The sequence below is a fragment of the Mandrillus leucophaeus genome, unplaced genomic scaffold (assembly GCF_000951045.1).
Source record: "Mandrillus leucophaeus isolate KB7577 unplaced genomic scaffold, Mleu.le_1.0 Scaffold1147, whole genome shotgun sequence".
Lineage (NCBI taxonomy): Eukaryota > Metazoa > Chordata > Mammalia > Primates > Cercopithecidae > Mandrillus > Mandrillus leucophaeus.
Window position 1 is genome coordinate 197,558 of NW_012099732.1, and position 17,307 is coordinate 214,864.

At 38.8% G+C, this 17,307-nt stretch overlaps 1 protein-coding gene across 1 annotated transcript in view; it reads right to left on the minus strand.

Annotated features, from left to right (window-relative positions):
• Positions 1 to 93: 93 nt before the first annotated feature.
• The window catches only part of ITGA2 (integrin, alpha 2 (CD49B, alpha 2 subunit of VLA-2 receptor)), a 104,263-nt gene continuing 87,049 nt past the window's right edge, over positions 94 to 17,307 (minus strand). Inside the window, exons 23-30 of the mRNA XM_011997673.1 lie at positions 16,487 to 16,547; positions 13,739 to 13,888; positions 11,992 to 12,102; positions 10,917 to 11,018; positions 9,172 to 9,285; positions 5,551 to 5,640; positions 2,529 to 2,645; positions 94 to 2,071 (exon numbers count right to left, since the gene is read on the minus strand). Coding sequence (XP_011853063.1) covers positions 1,991 to 2,071; positions 2,529 to 2,645; positions 5,551 to 5,640; positions 9,172 to 9,285; positions 10,917 to 11,018; positions 11,992 to 12,102; positions 13,739 to 13,888; positions 16,487 to 16,547 — 826 coding nt within the window. The 3' untranslated portion in view covers positions 94 to 1,990. The remainder of the gene's footprint in view (positions 2,072 to 2,528; positions 2,646 to 5,550; positions 5,641 to 9,171; positions 9,286 to 10,916; positions 11,019 to 11,991; positions 12,103 to 13,738; positions 13,889 to 16,486; positions 16,548 to 17,307) is intronic.

The following is a 17,307-nucleotide window of genomic DNA, read 5'->3' on the forward strand; positions in this document are numbered from 1 at the left end:
GAATTCTCACAGCTGTTAAAAGAATTGGACTCTGGCATACCTCACTAGAGAATACCATGCTATTTTTTCTATAAAACCCTGGCATTTTATGCCTTTTCTTGTTTGTTTTGTGTTGTCAATTACAAAGTAATTCTGTAAACAGTACAGATAGCCCTGGACTGCCAACATAGGGGCTGGGCCAGGGCAGTCAAGGTCGTCCATATGCACATGGGCAGATAACCTGTTTTCCTCTGACATTTTTTTCCAAGTCAAATTCTTGGAAGATTGTCTATTTGTATGATAGAAATCCAGACCATAGACTTTTAAAACTAAAAGCATCACTGCTGAACTCCAGCTCAGTCTTCCCATTTTATAATGAGGACTCTGAAGTTTATAGAGGTCAAGGACTTGTCCAAAGCTTTAGATATGTAGTGTCTGTGCCCTTTTCCTCTAAGTTTCTCCTAGAGAATGTGGGGGCTCAGGAACAGAGAAAATTAGGTGCGAAAAGTAGAAATGGGTGGTGTTTCTCAAAGTGTGGTCCATCTGCATCCTAGTGACTGGGGTGCCTGTTAAAATGCATATTGCTGGGCCTTATCCCAATCTGACCAAATCATCTCAGGATCTACCTTTTGAACAAACTTGCCTAGGTCAAATTCTTTCTTGTGGAAGTTTAAGTTCTTTAGAAACAAGACAGCCACAGAGGGTGCACCTGCCAATTTGGTGGCTTCCAGTGCCTCATCTGTAACTTCTCATGAAATCCTGAGATGTTTTACTTTACATTGTTTACATCCCCTCGCGTTCCAACATTTAGAAATTCACTCGAGCTTATTTTTCTTACTTGTTTAGCACTAAATGAAAATAGCTTCCTGAAGGTAAGGAGGTTATATACAGTGATTCATGCAAGTGTGTAAATTAAACAGGTGACTTTTCCCAATATCTAATGCACAGCAGCTGTCCTGAAGGAGTGGGAACTTTGGATGAGGGGTAAAGGAGGGGATAACTTTGGACCACTGGAGAGAAAGTCAGGCTGTAGAGGCCTTCTATAATAATGGGACCACCAGGAGGTGGGAGAGTGGTTCAGTAAGGGAAGAGGAAGGTTGCCAAAGAAATACTCATCTTTCAGAAATTCACTAGGTTACCGCCAGTCACCCAAACAAGTCCTAAAAGGTAACTGTTGTGCCTCCTAAAAGAGAAAGGAAATGTCCTCCTTTTCCTTCCTCTGGCACAGGATGGGCCTCTAGCAGATGGGATTTTACCTAAATGTTATATTCTGGGTTTTAAACAAAATTTTGTGCCTTGGTCTCTATATCGCCTCCTCTCCTAACTTAAATGGACATATAGGAGGTATACTCTAAGCTTAGTTATTCAAGCATGTTTTGATCATTAGAGCAAGATGGGGTGCGGAAGGGGCAGCCGTGCTCTAAAAGGAACCAACAACAAATTTTACCAAGTTTATAAATAAAATTATCACTTAGAAGTATCATCTGTAGCAACTTTGGATGAGCAGCATAAATTGAAAAACAACCTGTGTTTTTGTTAACATCAATAGTCATTAAAATATACACAAGTGGAAGTCCTTACATATCAGGCACTTCCGCTTTTGTTGTTGCTGTTTAAAGACAAGTATTTTAAAGAAAACAGTTTTCCCCCTTAAAATCTGAGACTATCATATTTTTCTTTAAAAGTTATCATGCTTGGAAGCATTTAATGTTTCTGACAAAATGCACATTAGAATGTAAACTCTGGGCCAGCCAGTTTAAAGATTACTTTTTTCCCCCATCATATAAAATAAGTCTTTTACCCATTATATCCCTACCCGCTCCCCGCACCTCCCCAACCCCCCACAATATCTTCATGCCAAACTGACCTGCAGTTTTCTCTTAAAATACCAGGTTAGTTTACCTATGACATGATTAAAAAAAAAAAAGGGATTTAAAAAGAAATCCATTCACGCAGACAGCAAACTCTGGCTGGGATGCTGCCAGTTCCCACTGCAGGTAGGTCTGCTGGTTCAGCTATTGAGTTCTGTGGTCTCGTCAATCTCATCTGGATTTTTGGTCATCTTTTCATATTTTCTTTTGAAGAAGCCGAGCTGTAAAGGTGATGATACAAAAATGTTACCACTCGTAGCATATTTTGTAAGGTGCCTCCCACCGCCTTGGCTGCGCATGTCCTCTGACACACCTCTGGGAATCCCTGAGGCTCTGAAGGGAGGTGTGCAGACTGATGACCTGGTATCTGTCACCCGCTAGAAGGAAACATCTATCTAGAGAGCTCAGCTGCATTGCGTAAAGCTACATTTGTCAGCGTCTACTTATTTGAAGCTGAACAAAACATGCAGGGCTCTGGATAAAAGGAAAGTTTAAAAGAAGATAAAATCCTTACTGGTTGTTTTTAATGACATGAGTAAGAAATTGTAAACAAACTTGCATTTCTTTTCTCCTTGTGATAGAGAAGGTACCATATAAAACCTGAGGTTGATGTTTTGTAAGCAAATTCAAGGCTGACCTTCAGGAGCCCTGTATTTGAAAATATGAAGCTTTTCTTACCTTCCATAAAATTGCAACCAGAGCTAACAGCAAAAGGATTCCAGCAATTATACTTCCTATTATAACTCCTATTGGTACTTCGGCTTTCTCATCAGGTTTCATTATCATCAGGGGAATCTGGAAATGTCAGTTGACAGTTGAGTTATTTTAATACCACAAAAAAAGTGGGGAGATGGTCTAGTCCAATTCTCTCGTTCTGTAAAGGAAAGGCCAAAACCCCAAAAAGGTGACATGATTTGCTCATGATGGCGTATCTCAAACACTGGCAGAACAATTTTAGAGAAAATCCTCCTGCAAAGTCCATCCAGCTAAAAAATACAACTTTTCTAGTTTCCCCCCTTTAACTACATCACTGTCTTGTGGCTACTTCATGCCTGAGAATCTCAGATGCTTATTTTGCTTATGAAATAGAAACTTCCATTTCTGGCATACATTCAAATCAAGTGAAAGCATCATCAAGTGAAAGCAAACAGCTTTGGCGAGAGGAGTCGAAGAAACTCATTAACCCAACTTGATGGTGATGAAACCACAGCTTTGTATTGGGTCTAAAATACTAGGTTCACTTAAACCTCATTCCAAGTTGATATTGTTGGAAAAGTAGAAATAGTATCTCAAGGGTCAAGTTGACCTTTTCAGTGGGAAAGTTGTCCTTGAGGCTACTTAGGATTCTTTATGTCTGCTTCCTGGCAATCTTTGAGATGCTGTAATGGAATGGCTACCCTGAGTTTTAACAGTAAAACTGTATATTCAGTTTTTAATTAATTAGGGGAAATTTAATTAATTGGGGAAAGAGTCTCAACCATTCATATTTCTTTAGAAAATATTCCTAAAGAGCTATATGTAGAAGCAACAGAAGGGGATAATATGTGTTTACTTGATTTAACCTTAAATTGCAGTGACAAATGAGCTGCTTTTTGTCATATAATTTATGGGCTGCACTAAACTTGCAGCTGACCTTGGCGACTGTATTTCTTTTCATTTGTATCTTCAAGAACTAAAATATAAGGCTTGATAAATTTATGAATAAAGTGATGATAAATTCATGTAGCTCACTGCTTAATGGCAGTCATAAGCTTTCTTCTCTCTTTTCCACAGCTTTCTAACCCAAGGAACCACAGATCCCTATGGACCCATGACTATAGCATTTTGTGGATCAGATTTTTAAGTGGGCTAGGGATTCAAATAAATATAACAGACACTTAGAACATGTGAAGTTATTATTTAGGTTAGATACCTTATTCAAAAATTTATCCAAATTAATGTATAGATTAAAAAAATTTTCATAGACACAACTGAGTAATATTAGGCTGGTGCAAAAGTAATTGCAGTCTTTGATATTAAAAATACTTTTTCTTTACTTTTCTTTTTTTTTGAGACAGAGTCTGGCTCTGTCATCCAGGATGGCGTGCAGTGGCGCAATCTCAGCTCACTGCAACCTCTGCCTCGCAGGTTCAAGTGATTCTCCTACCTCAGCCTCCCGAGTAGCTTTGATTACAGGTGTGCACCACCACACTCAGCTAATTTTTGTCTTTTTAGTAGAGACAGGGTTTTACTATATTGACCAAGCTGGTCTCAAACTCCCAACCTCAGGTGATTCGCCTGCCTCGGCCTCTCAAAGTGTTGGGATTACAGGTTTGAGCCACCGCTCCCAGCCTTTCTTTACTTTTAATGGCAGATACCACAATTACTTTTGCACCTAGTAATTGGCTTCTGTTATTTATTAGTATTGCTCAGATAAAACCAATAAAAGAAGAATCTAATGGGTTTGTTAAAATTGTTCATTTGAATTTCCGATTAATATATTTAATACTGCTTTCTCAAAACAGTGTTCAGTGGAGTTTCACATATTGTCTGAACACTGTTTTTCTAAAGTGAGCTTTTAAAAAAAATCTGTAATACTTCTCCCCGATGCTAAGTTCATAGCATTTTGAATTTGAAGCCCGCATTTCCTTTGGCTCTATTTCTGATTTTCCAGGCCCTAGTCTCTGAAGAGAGGGTGTGGGCTTTCACTGAGGCTCCTAAACCAGAGGCAGAGAAGTAAGCTCTGTTGTGTGGAATCATTTTTCCCTGGACAAGAGTGGGGCCCCAGTGCTGTGAGCTTCACTCTCAGGCATGGAGTGAGGAGGCCCAGAGTTCATGGGGCCATAACTTTTTGACCAAGTCTGTAGGCTGGAGCAGTGGACTGAGGCCAACTGCCAAGCTGGCCTTGGGGCAGACTCTTAAACTGGCTTTCAACTCCTAACACAAGCATTGGGAGGAAAATGCTCAGGGCTCTGCCAGCAGATTAGCTGGGCATGGAAATCCTACTATATCTAAACATGGCACATTCTAACCAGAGATTTAGTGCAAAGGAAAATTATCTCATGCCAGCTTGTGGAACAGAGAGCCTTTGTTTTCTGTGAAAGTACATTTCTCTGTAAAAGCTTTTTTTTTTTTTAAATCAAGGGGAGCATTTATAGTCCTCCAGAACGTAAGATCTAATGAATGGACATGCCACACAGTATCAGTGTGTAGTTGTAAGGAGAACTATTTTTAAAAACCCTCTAATAAATGCATTATTTATTAAGCATGCTTCAGTACCTTTCTTTAAAAATTATTCAAAATACAATTTATGATTTAAATTAGCATAATTCGGTTTTGTGGCCTAAGCTCCAGACCATTTTGTGTAAGCAGGAGGAGAAAGGAAGAACTGGTGCTGCTGCCTTAGTCATGAGAAGAGACACCCTGGAGTCCCAAACAACATAGAGCCCCTTTTGTTGTGCTTCTCACTGGATCACCACTTCTAGGAAAGCCAGCTTTGCTGACATGGGTGGGGAGCATGGAGGAGGGCAAGTATAGCACTGAACTTTTTAAGTAGCACACACCCTCGCCGAAATTTCAACATAATAAACATCAGATCTTTAAAGTTTTAGTAAGATGTTTCTACATACATGTAGGTGAGAAGAGTGACTACTCCGGGCTTTTAGAAATGGAATGCCTATCACAGACCCTGAGGCTCACAAGGAAGGTGTGATATGCTCACCGTCACAGTGTTATCTTCGATCACGTATATCTCAGGGTTGTAGGTGTTGATTTCTGCAGCTGCCGTTAGCTGTACTGTCTGGAACGTTGACTGGAACGTAAAGGAATATGTTTTATCCTAGCAGCAGAAAATGCAGAAAAGCTGGCATGCTTATGATTTATGTGTTTATTTCCTGGTGGAATGTGACAAGAGCAAATAGTTCTGAAGACCTGTCCAGAATCTGGGCATGTTTAAACCAGTGCTGTGTAACAGGACTGCCCGTCAGAAATACCTAGGGTAATTTTAAGATATGTAGATGCCTGCACCTTGCCACCACAAATCTACTTTTTGGGGTGGGATCAAGACATGAGTGGGTTAAAATATCTCCCTGAGGAGATCTGAACTTGAGAACTGGGTTGAAAAACGAGGATTTAAAAATGAATTTAACTTGGAAGATCATAGTGCAGATTTTTTTAAAAATAAAGTTTATAACATGAGAGAAAATTGTAAACTTGGCATCTTTGTATAATTACCTGAACAAGTCACACAACGGAATGGAAAACCGACATTTAAAAGGGAAGAGAATTTTCCTTCTGGGTACATGTGTGTAAAATAATACTGTTTGAAAGTGCATTTGAATTTGACCACCCATGGCCCTGAACTTTTTGGCTTGTTATATCACATCAGTATAACTTCACATTTCCTATCTAAGTGTTTCTATCAAATAACACTTAATTTGGGGCAGGTATGTAGGAAGGATATTTTATGCTGCTGTTACTGGTAACTTCCTAATTCAAAATAACTTTACATTCATTCCTCCATCTAGTTACAGAAAAAGAGCCTAGTTTTCAGCCAGGCACAATGGCTCATATCCATAATCCCAGCACTTTGGGAGGCTGAGGGGGGTAGATTACCTGAGGTCAGGAGTTCAAGACCAGCCTGGTCAATATGGCGAAACCCCGTCTCTACTAAAGAATATAAAAAAATTAGCCGGGTGTGATGGTGGGCGCCTGTAATCCCAGAGACTTGGGAGGCTGAGACAGGAGAATCACTTGAACCCGGGAGGCGGAGGTTGCAGTGAGCTGAGATCGAGCCACTGCACTCCAGCCTGGGCAACAGAGCAAGGCTCCTCTAAAAAGAAAGAAAAAAAAAAAAAAAAAAAGGTCTATTTTTCAATAGAAACATGATTGATGTGTCTATTTCACTATTTTCTCTATATTAGGTCTGATGCTACTGTAAAGTGGAATGCAGTGCTCACATGTTAGAGCTGCTTTCACATGCTGTGGCTACTAGGACTCAGTTTTTCTGGTTACTAGGGCACATTATTGAACATACTCTATGAGGTAATTTGCTAAACAATATCTGGGAGCCAGAAAGACTGTATTTCCAAAAACCGAGCATTTTATTTCCTTTCCACTGGCTCAGTCTCTGGTTACTGTTAATTTTCTCAAGATAGATGACTGGATCAGAAATTAACCATGCTCACCAGTCTCTTAAACATATTATTGGGGGAAACATTAAGAGTATTGATAATGGTTTAAGTTTAAGAAAAAAACTGGTAGTTAAGTAAATACTGGTTTCATAATCCCCAAAGACTAAAGATGAAAGAATTTTTCTTATAGCATTCTCAAAATAGGCCCTTCTCACAGGCACACAATATCCTACTTATTAACACAGGGTTAATAAGTAGAGGTAGGCATGGCACACACATCTGGAGAGTGAAGGAACGCACCTGCTAGCATTCAAGAAGACTTCTCCTTACAAATGGCAGCAACTCTATCATCAATTTGGAGGCCTGATCAATCACTTTGTAATGAAATTACTTGAAATGTTAAGTTGCCTTGCACTACATCAGAGAAAAGGTAGCAACAAAAGGCAGTGCATCAATGGGTTCAAATACAGGAAATGAAATCCATATTTCAGACCGGACCTCCTAAGTGGTCTGAGAAACATCCACTTTGCTGCTTAAATTGCTGGAAGCAAGGTGAGGATAAACATTTGACTTTTCATGAAGGAGGAAGATATGTAGGACTTGACACCAATCCTTGTATGTCACTTGACATACCTTGACATCTCAAGGGTGTTTCCTTAGTTTAACCACCATAGCCACATTAAAGTGGCATAAATACTACACTTTCTAGGAAGTTTGCTCCCAGAAATAAACTACTGCTTCTGAAGATCGTTGGGAAGGTACTTTAAAAAGTCTCACAGTTAAAATGATGTAGTCTTAAACTCGAGAAAATCCAAATGTGTTTTACAGAGCTGGCATGCATGCATTTTGATGTGCAACAGTCAGTGTTCCTTCCAGTTGGCAAAATTTGCTCTGAAAACATTTGTTCCTGAAATCCAAGGAGCCAAGAACCAATGGAGCAAAACTAAGCACCACACGGCAGCAGCTGGGAAGGTGGTACAACTAACAGCACTCTTCACATCTTAAAGGACCTAGAATTGTCCTGAAGGCCTGAAACAAATGTAACTAACAGGAAAACAAAGTAAAAGCAAGCAGGCCAGAAGAAATATTCAACTCCTCACTTCCCCATTCCCCCAATTCTGCATTTTTTCTAACTTTTACTATTCATTTTTCTTCCATGTCTTTATCCAAGAATATTACTTATATTTGACTCCAGGGATGAGTTTGGAGGGTGCTGAGTTCTCCAGTTTTATAAAACTCTATAGCAGGAAGTGGGTTTATTGAAGAGATCATGAAACAGTAAAAAGAAAAAAAAATGAGTAGCGTTTGGCTGTAAGCACCTTGGGAACAGATTTATTTGTTAAAAAGAAAAAAAAAATTTAGTTAGAGCTACAAAGGTCCCCAGGAGGTTTCAGACTAATTTCTGTTTTTCTTCCTCAATTGGAGCTCATGTCAGTAAAAGGAATGCTAGCCACACAAGCAGTCCAATTTAAGGAGGCCGGTCTATCCTTATATTTTTTTCATGCCAGACTGAAATTCTGGCTACCAAAATCCCTGCTGAAAGCAAATATCACTAGAGCAGATTCACAGTTGCCATATGGAAAAACAACAACAACAACAACAATGACATTGTTTTGGCTTTTTCTTCAAACTTTTCATGGGAATTGAGATGACTTAGAAAATCATGTGCCCACTGGGCTCTTCCATCAGGGAAGGTAAAACAGGAGAGCAGGGTGATGACCTGGCTGTAATATAGGAAGACATATCCGTATGCTAGATTCATCTACTGGGTGGTTTGAGATCAATCATACAATTAACTGAGAGCTCAAGGAGTGAGACAGAGCACAGGCATTTTGATTTGGGTGTGGCAGAGGAGACTGGGAAGATGGAGAGTGGGGTAAGTCCTAGAGCGGGACAAAGCAGGCTGCCTCTTGTAGCCCAGGGCCTCAGAGATGACCTTGACACCATTCCCATCGATGTGGTAGGTCGCTTGGAGTCTGAGAAACAGACCCTTTCACAAGTACCCCAGGCGACTCTGAGGCACTGTGACAAATTGGATGAGCATTGGAAAGGGATGGAAGTGTGCTGCCTTCCAGGGTGAAATGCTCTGGGTGATTTGACCACTGCAGACGTTAGCCAGAATACTTATTTTGTCAAAGGGGAAGAACTTGTCAGTGCAGCCTTACATTTCCTTGGTGTTGATAAATCTAAAAAATAAAACTTATACTTACTGATGCAAAAGTCCCGTTCCAAATTCTTGTAGTCACATTAACAAAGTATTCTCCTTTCATGTGAAGGTCTTTCAACCAGCAGGTAACATTACTACAGGAAGCAGTTCTGCAGTTCTTATAGTATGGAGTCAAAGGTAAAAGAGAGAGAAAGTTAGTAGGAGTTAAAAATAAATGCTAAAATGTTAAAGATAGATAAAACCCAGTGCTGGGATGCATCTAGGGAAACAGACAATCTCATGAGCTATTAGTAGTTCTAACCCTCCTGCCCTCCTTCAAAGGATTTTGGGACTATATCTTAAAATGTACAAAGTGCACACCCTTTGCCCCATCCATTTCCTGTCTGTATAGACAGCCTCAGGAGATAATCAGCAAGGTGTGGAACAAAGTACCCCAAGCCTGTTTATTGCACTACTAAGAGTAAAAAGACCTAAAAACCCAGCCCCCCAAAACTGTAACTTGTTTATCAACAATGTACTAGTTAAATAATTATTAAACATACACAAAATATACTACAATTTTGTCATTAAACCTAATGATAGACTCCCTAGATTTTAAAAAAAAGTTGACAGAAAGAGGATCAGTGGTTCCAAGGGCTAGTGGGGCGGGTGGAATGAATAAGCAGAGCACCGATGATGTGGAGGGCAGTGAATATACACTGTATGATACTGTAGTGGGGGATACATGTCATTTTACATTTGTCAAATTCCACAGCATGGATTTTAACACCAAGAGTGAACCCTAATGTAAACTATGGATTTTGGCTGATGATGATACATTAATGTAGTTTCATCGATTGTAACAAGTATACCACTCTGGTGCAGGATTTTGATAGTGGGGGAGGCTGTGTGGGACAGGGGGTATATGAGAAACTTCTGTACTTTCCACTCAATTCTTCCATGAACTTAAAACTGCATTAAAAAATGAAGTGATTAATTAAAAATCTATGAATATTGACCTATGTTCCAGGCCAAAAGGTAGCATGGCCCACTTCCATTACAGCATGCATTTACCTATTTGTAGATAATACACATTAAAAGAAACATAATTTTATTCTTCTGGTTTCCTGTTTTCCCCATCCTTCACAAAATAAAACAATTGCAATCAAAGAAAACCAGGAGAATTCCAATACTGTTCATAGGGGAGAGCTGTGGTTTGTTTAGGAGTTATTGCTTACTAAAGGTTTACTTATTTCAATATTAAATATGTGCCAAGCACCATGCCAGATGCTAGACTCGTCTCTTTCCCAAAGAAGCAGGCATAGCTTGACAGCAGGAAATAACAAAATACTGAAAAACAAAGAAGTGCAACAGCATATTTCACAGCTAAATAAAAAACATCAGTAGTATGTGGAAGGGGGATTTAAGGGGCTTCTCCTCTGTAGCACACACCCAGTTCCTTCACAGCTCTTTGCCTTATTTCCAAAGTGCACAATGCATAAACACAATAGCTTCACATGAGTTTTTCTGATGTCATGAAATCTGGAACTTGTATTTTATAAGAAGTGGCATAAGATAATTCCAGTAACCTAGATTTGAACACGTATTAGGTTGGTGCAAAAGTAATTGTGGGTTTCAAAACCGTATTTACTTTTGCACAACCTAATATTTTCTAAGTCTTGACTCATATAAGCATCAAAGTCAAAATAAGTAAGCTCTATGATATCAGCTGGTAGGAGAAAAGCAGCATCCTGATCACAGGTGAAATAAATGAATAAGGGGAGCTTTCACACGTTAACTTGTCCTCACCAATTCTTTGGTGTGCCTGAAATTTTCACTTTTGAAAGATACAGAAGATGTTTGTCCTATTTTCAGTGGATTGATATCTGCATTACAACTGATGTCACCAGCCTATAAAAGAAGAACACCTGATCAGACTTCAGAAACAAAACAGTTTATAATGTTCCTTTCAACATGTTAGGAAATCCTCCTATCACTTGTAGGGGCCTGGGAAGGGCTGTTAGGATTCTTTCAATGCCGCTGACCTGGCCACACTTCATATAATCATCAGGTAAACATGAAGTATTTAAATGCTCCTGATGTGAACTAATGAGGTGGGCTAGGTTCTTATAGCCCACATATGATGAGGCAAATCTGTAATAGCTAAACACTGTGAATAATTCAGGGTAATTTTCTCTGGAACATTTTAGGATTTTGATTTTCCTGTAGCCCCCTATGCACACTACAGGAATAAAACAACTATTGAATAATACCACTGTTGGACTGAAGATGAGCCAGTGTCAAGGGGTTTGGCTAGAGCTGTGCTTGTCAGCCCAGGATGCGTGCTAGAATCACGGGGTGGATGGAGTGGGGGTGGTTAAAGAAAAACCCTAGTGTAGGAATCTTATCCCTAGAGATCCTGATTTAATTACCTGGGTTAGGTCTGGGCACTCTTATTTAAAAGAGCAAACAGAGAGATTAAAATGAACAGCCAGGGTTGAGTATTACCAGGAGAAAGTCCAGGCTGGCTGCTTGAAGACCAGCTCCTCACTGCAGCTGTGAAGACCTGCTAAGCTTCCCATACAGGTTCAGCCTCTGACTTCCCAGCCTGCACAGGGCCTGTCAAAGTCAGATCTTCACCTGGCCAAAATGGGGTTTTTGGAATAATTTCTGCCACCTGCAATTCCCTAGACTCAAACATTTGTTTTCTTGTAACAATATTCTTCTTCTAATATGAAATTAACTGCTAGTCAGTTGGCACCTGGGCTGCATAGGAGTTACCGTCTGTTTCCCATCCGTAAAATGTCAGACATGATCACCCTAATCTCATGGGTTATTTCCATCTTGAAAGTGCATATTTTTTAGGCAATTTTGTATTCTTTACCTTGTCTGTTTGCACCCCAGTTAGGTACATCAGTGGGTTCTTTTCTTTGGTATATTGAGGGATGTGGATGATTACAGTTGCCATGCTTACTGGAACACTTCCTGTTGTTACCTACATAGAGAATAAAATGCACCAGTACTGCAACAGGATGTACATGATGCCAGGAAATTCACCAGTAACCCCTGTGTTGATGAAGGGCAACTACGAGGTAGTAAGATTGAGTCCAAATGAAAGTGAGCCATCACTTTATAGTCACACTTCAAGTCTCTGTGTCTCACCTCTTAAAACACATTTATGCCTGAGGTTGCATTTTTTTTGAAATTTCAATCATACTTTGGCGATGACTTTGAGCAGTAGGATATAAGTAACTCCCACATGCTTCGTGTTCCAATAATGGAACAGTAGGCATAAATGGCTCAATGGAAAAAAACTCAACATCTACAATGTTAATGGGTAAGTAATTTGTGACTTGCAAGACATGTGGCATAAATGGTTAAAATGCCATCTGTGGAGTTGGGATGCCAGGGTGTGCTGTCCCAGTCTGCTGCTGATTAGCAGTGTGGCTTGGGCAAGGAACTTGACCTCTCTGTGCTTTTCTTATTTGTAAAATAAAGATGATCAGAAATTCAGCAGGAATGTGCTGGCACAGGGCACTTGTACAGCATCTGTTCTAACTGGTGGGGGTTTCTGTTCTAATTGGCCAGGGCTCATACCCTACTGGTTATTTAAATATTTTAAATATTTTAAATAACATCCCTGGAAATAATACCGAGCTCAAAACTGATCTGGGAACTAAATGGGATAACGTATGTAAAGCACTTGATACAACGGCTGGTACTTATTACACACTCTATGAATGTTATTACCACTACTTGAATAGATGCCCCATTAAAGAATGTAGTTGCCAAATACCATCCACATTTTATAAATTCTATTATAGTATCTAGATCATAAAGATTCTTCTAAAGATTTTTTTATCACAAAATTGCAGGGTTGCAACCATGTAACAAACTAGTGAGAAATGAACAAAAATAAAATGGTATTGACTTAGGATAGTGGATAAATTCTTTTTACTTCCCAAAGTTTATTTAATTTTGTTACATTATAAAATAGTTATTCTTTCACAAATTAATTTATCTTCATATATCTGGTAGTAATCTTTAGATTAATAATTGCTTTCTCATAGTAAATAGAATTTGGTTCAAAAATATTTTTAGATACTACCTAGTATTGCTGTACAGATTTGTATACAAAAGGAAAATTCAAACAGAAGTGGTCTCTAAGGATAAATTGACATAATAATCATATTCCAAAGACTTTTCCCCACAGCAATACCTTTATAGTAATACTCTGTTGGTTAATATTGAACATTTGCCTTCAAAATATAGCAATTATCTCTTACCCAAGACACATAACTACGCACAAAGCCCAGTTGTTTACTTATCTATGATCTAGCCTATTGGTTATCAAAATATGGCACCTGGACCAGCAGCATAAGCATCACCTGGGAGCTTGTTAGATATGCACATGTAGAGGCCCACCCCAGACCTACTGAATCTGAAACCCTGGACATAAAGCCCAGTATCTGTGTTTTCACAATTCCTCCAGGTGATTTTAATGCACACTCAAGTTTGAGAACCACAGATGTATTTCAATTTCTTTTTACTTTTTCCTTTTATTTCCAGACTCATTTTTTTTTCTTCTCGCTTTCTCCTGGATTTGCCATCCTTATGACAGGCTTACCAACCTTCAGGGAGAAGATGAATTTTGGGCCAATATCTTCAAAACTGTGCACGATTGAAGGAACATTCCCATCCGAAGAGATTTCATAAAAATTTATGTTGGTAGATCTGTTGGATGATGTTTGTAAAGCCAAATATTTTAGTTTGCTTTTGTTCTTGAAGGTTAATATTTCTTTTATTTAAGTATCTTATAGTTTAGGTTAAAATAAATTTTACTTTTAGTTACAAAGGCACCAAATCAAAAGAAATGCTTGTTATGGGCTTATGGTCCAATGTATGTTTCTAAGACTAACATAAATTCCTTTCAAAACATATTTCTTTGTGGACTTTCTGCTAAGAGTTTGTGCATTATGTGTCTACCAATTGTCAAGTTTCTAAATAAGTACAAAAGTATTACTTTAGAATTGACAGTAGAACTCTTCCCAGGATTACTGTTACATTGACTAGCATGTTAACATAGTAGACAGTCAGTACTTGTTGGTTGAATAAATGGATTTATAAGCCAAGGGTTTTCACCTTGCTGTGGCTCAAATGTAATAACAGGGTATTGAGCACCTTCAGTGTTCATTACTGGATGCCTATATTATTCATTCTTCCTATCCTCCTTTAGCTGCAAACCAATTCAAATGGTTTAGTCTGAATGGGGTTGGTCAAATCTGTTTCCGCCATTAGTGTAGAGACCACCTTTAAGATGGCTGATCCAGAGGTTTTAGTATTCTGGACCTAAACACATTGGACTTTGCTTAAGATTACCAACAAAGTTCTGCAAGCAAAGTGATGATGAGATCAGAGAAACCATCATAGGACCACTCAGACTAGAATGAAACTGGGGACCTCCCCTCTCCTCACTCATTTCTGGGGCTCTGAGGTGGGATTCCAACCAGAGTAGCTTCTTTGGGTTGGGGATTAAGGTATGAGTGGTGAGGGTAGGGGTCTGAGAACACTGTGCATATCCTTTCCATTTATTCCCACTGGACAATTTATGTTAATTATAGAATGTTAATTCTATTTCTTAAAAACTTGGGGTGGGCATTTTCTGAAGTAGAATTTTTTTGGGGTTCTGTACTAAAACCTTGTCTTTCCCTCTTTTATGCCTTAATGAATTTTTTCCAAATCCATAAAAGGAAAATATGTCATAGGGAGACTTGAGTGGATGTATTTGTCAAGGTTATATATGAGAGGAAACAATGATTTGTCAGCCTGACATGGAAAATGGGAAAACTGACTAGGATTTGAAACAGAAAGCTTGGATGTGTGTGCATGAATTATTTCCTATGCCTTCCAGAAGATCTTTGTGTGAGATCCTAAAGGGGGCCAATTTCTAAATTAATATGGTCTCTCTTTGCATTTTAAAGAGATCTGACACTTTTCCATTTGTTACTTAAGTGTTCCTTAGGCTACTTAAGTGTTGATCAATATATTTATAATAGTAGTTATCTATACTCAGGGGGATCCTGCTTCAGAAATAATACTATTATCGCTATTTCTACCCATCTTTTTTTTACAGTATAATTGTACAGTTTATACAGTATCAAAGTTGTTGCTAAGAAATACACTAAGTTATTGGGTAGGATTTTTTTCAAAAGTTTGTAAAGATGTTTGTTAAATTTTTTTGCAGCATTGCTTGTGATGGTTAAACCAAACAAAATAAAAATGCAAAACAACCAAATATCTTGTTAATATTGAATTGGTTATATAAATTATGATCCAGTCAGAACTGGAATAAGTTGGATCTGTATGTCCTCATATGAAAACTTTTCTAAGATTACGTAAAATGCAAGGTACAGAAGAGTGTTTTAGCATTCCTTTTGGGTAATAAAATGTGTGTGTGTGTATATATATGTGTGTGTGTGTGTGTGTGTGTGTGTTATATGCATATATCCTGGTAGATAAGCAACCCTGTATCTGGAAGATATTCGGAAAAGTCTTGTTAGTCCCCTATGGGGAGTGGCACTAGGGAAGGTGGGGAGGGATGATCTCTCACTGTGTATCTTTCTCTAATGTTTGGGTTTTCTTGGTAGTAGGACTAGGAGCCGTTTTAGCTTTTGTCCTTTATAATTCTCTACGTTAATGTTTTTGAGGATATATTTTAAAGAACATTAGAATACATTTGAATTCAAGTTGCCATTACAAAAATACATGCCTAATATGATAATTAGTAAAAGTAAAGTCTCATTTCAATCTTATAGTTATTTCATTCTTAAATATCTGGGAAAATATTGGCCATTGTAGGACAGTAGAATAATAAAACTACTGTATTGACAAAAAATATTTAGAAGAAAGGATCAATATAAGAAGGAAAATATTCAGGTAATGTGGTAACATCAATTTGGGTTGGTTGCATTTGTTTCCAATGCCTTATTTTAGCAAGTGGGGATCCTTTGAAGTCTGCAGTTGCTGATGACTTTTTCAGAGATGTATTATTTGGACTGTATTTTGCTTCTGCTTGTGCTGTTTGCAACTCACTTGATACAGAAGCATTCTTTTCATCTTTGCTCTTTGGCTCAAGCTCTAGACATGATGACATATTTTCCTTTTTGTTTTTGCTCAGAGAGCTATTGAATGATCTACAGATTCCATGCTCTTAGGGGCTGGGGTGATTGTGGTAGAAATTAGACAAACCTGCTGTCACTGGATTTCTTGGGAAAGTGCTGCAGTGTGCTATTCAGGGGTCATTGATCTGTGCTGGGAAGCTGTCCTAGTGCTTCACCAGGTAGAGAACTCTGGCTCCCAGGCCTGTAGGAGGGCATCACCTGGGCCCATTGCACCTGCACAACTGTGCCCCAGTTTGTCTGCCATGAACTCACCTTATTTCTATGTAGGAGTTAAAGTGATATCAATCTATTAGAACCTGTGAAATGTGGATGTTACCCACTTCCCAAGACACCCGTCCCCCTGAACAATTAAAAACAACTGGTATCAACCAGTAACATTTACACCACTGCTCTCAGGTTTGCTTGCTTTGGGCAGGTAAAAACAGGGAACAAAGCATTTCTTTATGGATGACCTCCTTTGGAAAAAGCCTCATTTCCTCCTGGCTGGAAGAAAACCCTAATCTGATATGTTAGGAATTTTTCACTCAGAAACTAGACTTGATCTAGTTTCAATATTTGAATATTCAAACCGTGACTAGATTCAATATTTATTGTGAAACTACTGTGTGTAAAACTTTGTGCTTGGGGCCTCAATGTCCAGGAATGGACATACCGCTTGAGATCTCATATACAATGGGAAGCAGGCAGTGAGAAGAAAGTGCAGACAATTCTCAGGACCTTTGAGAGTTCTGTTTCAACATTTTGAGAATGTTTGCAGCTACTCAGAGGGCCTGCAATGTGAAGTGTGCCTGTGATGTGTGGCTACAGGGATCTTTCTCTGCCTTTCTGGGCTGTTCTCGTTAGTTTAATAAACCTAATGAGTCACTCAAGGTTTTCCTAGGGACCGATATGTCTGTGGACTTCTGTTTTAGTTGACAAGAATTGTAATTCAAATTCTTCAGTTAAGAATGAGCATACAGAGGACTTATTTAGCCATGAGCCAAAAATCTTCTGATCTAGAGTTGGTGTTAGTGATAACA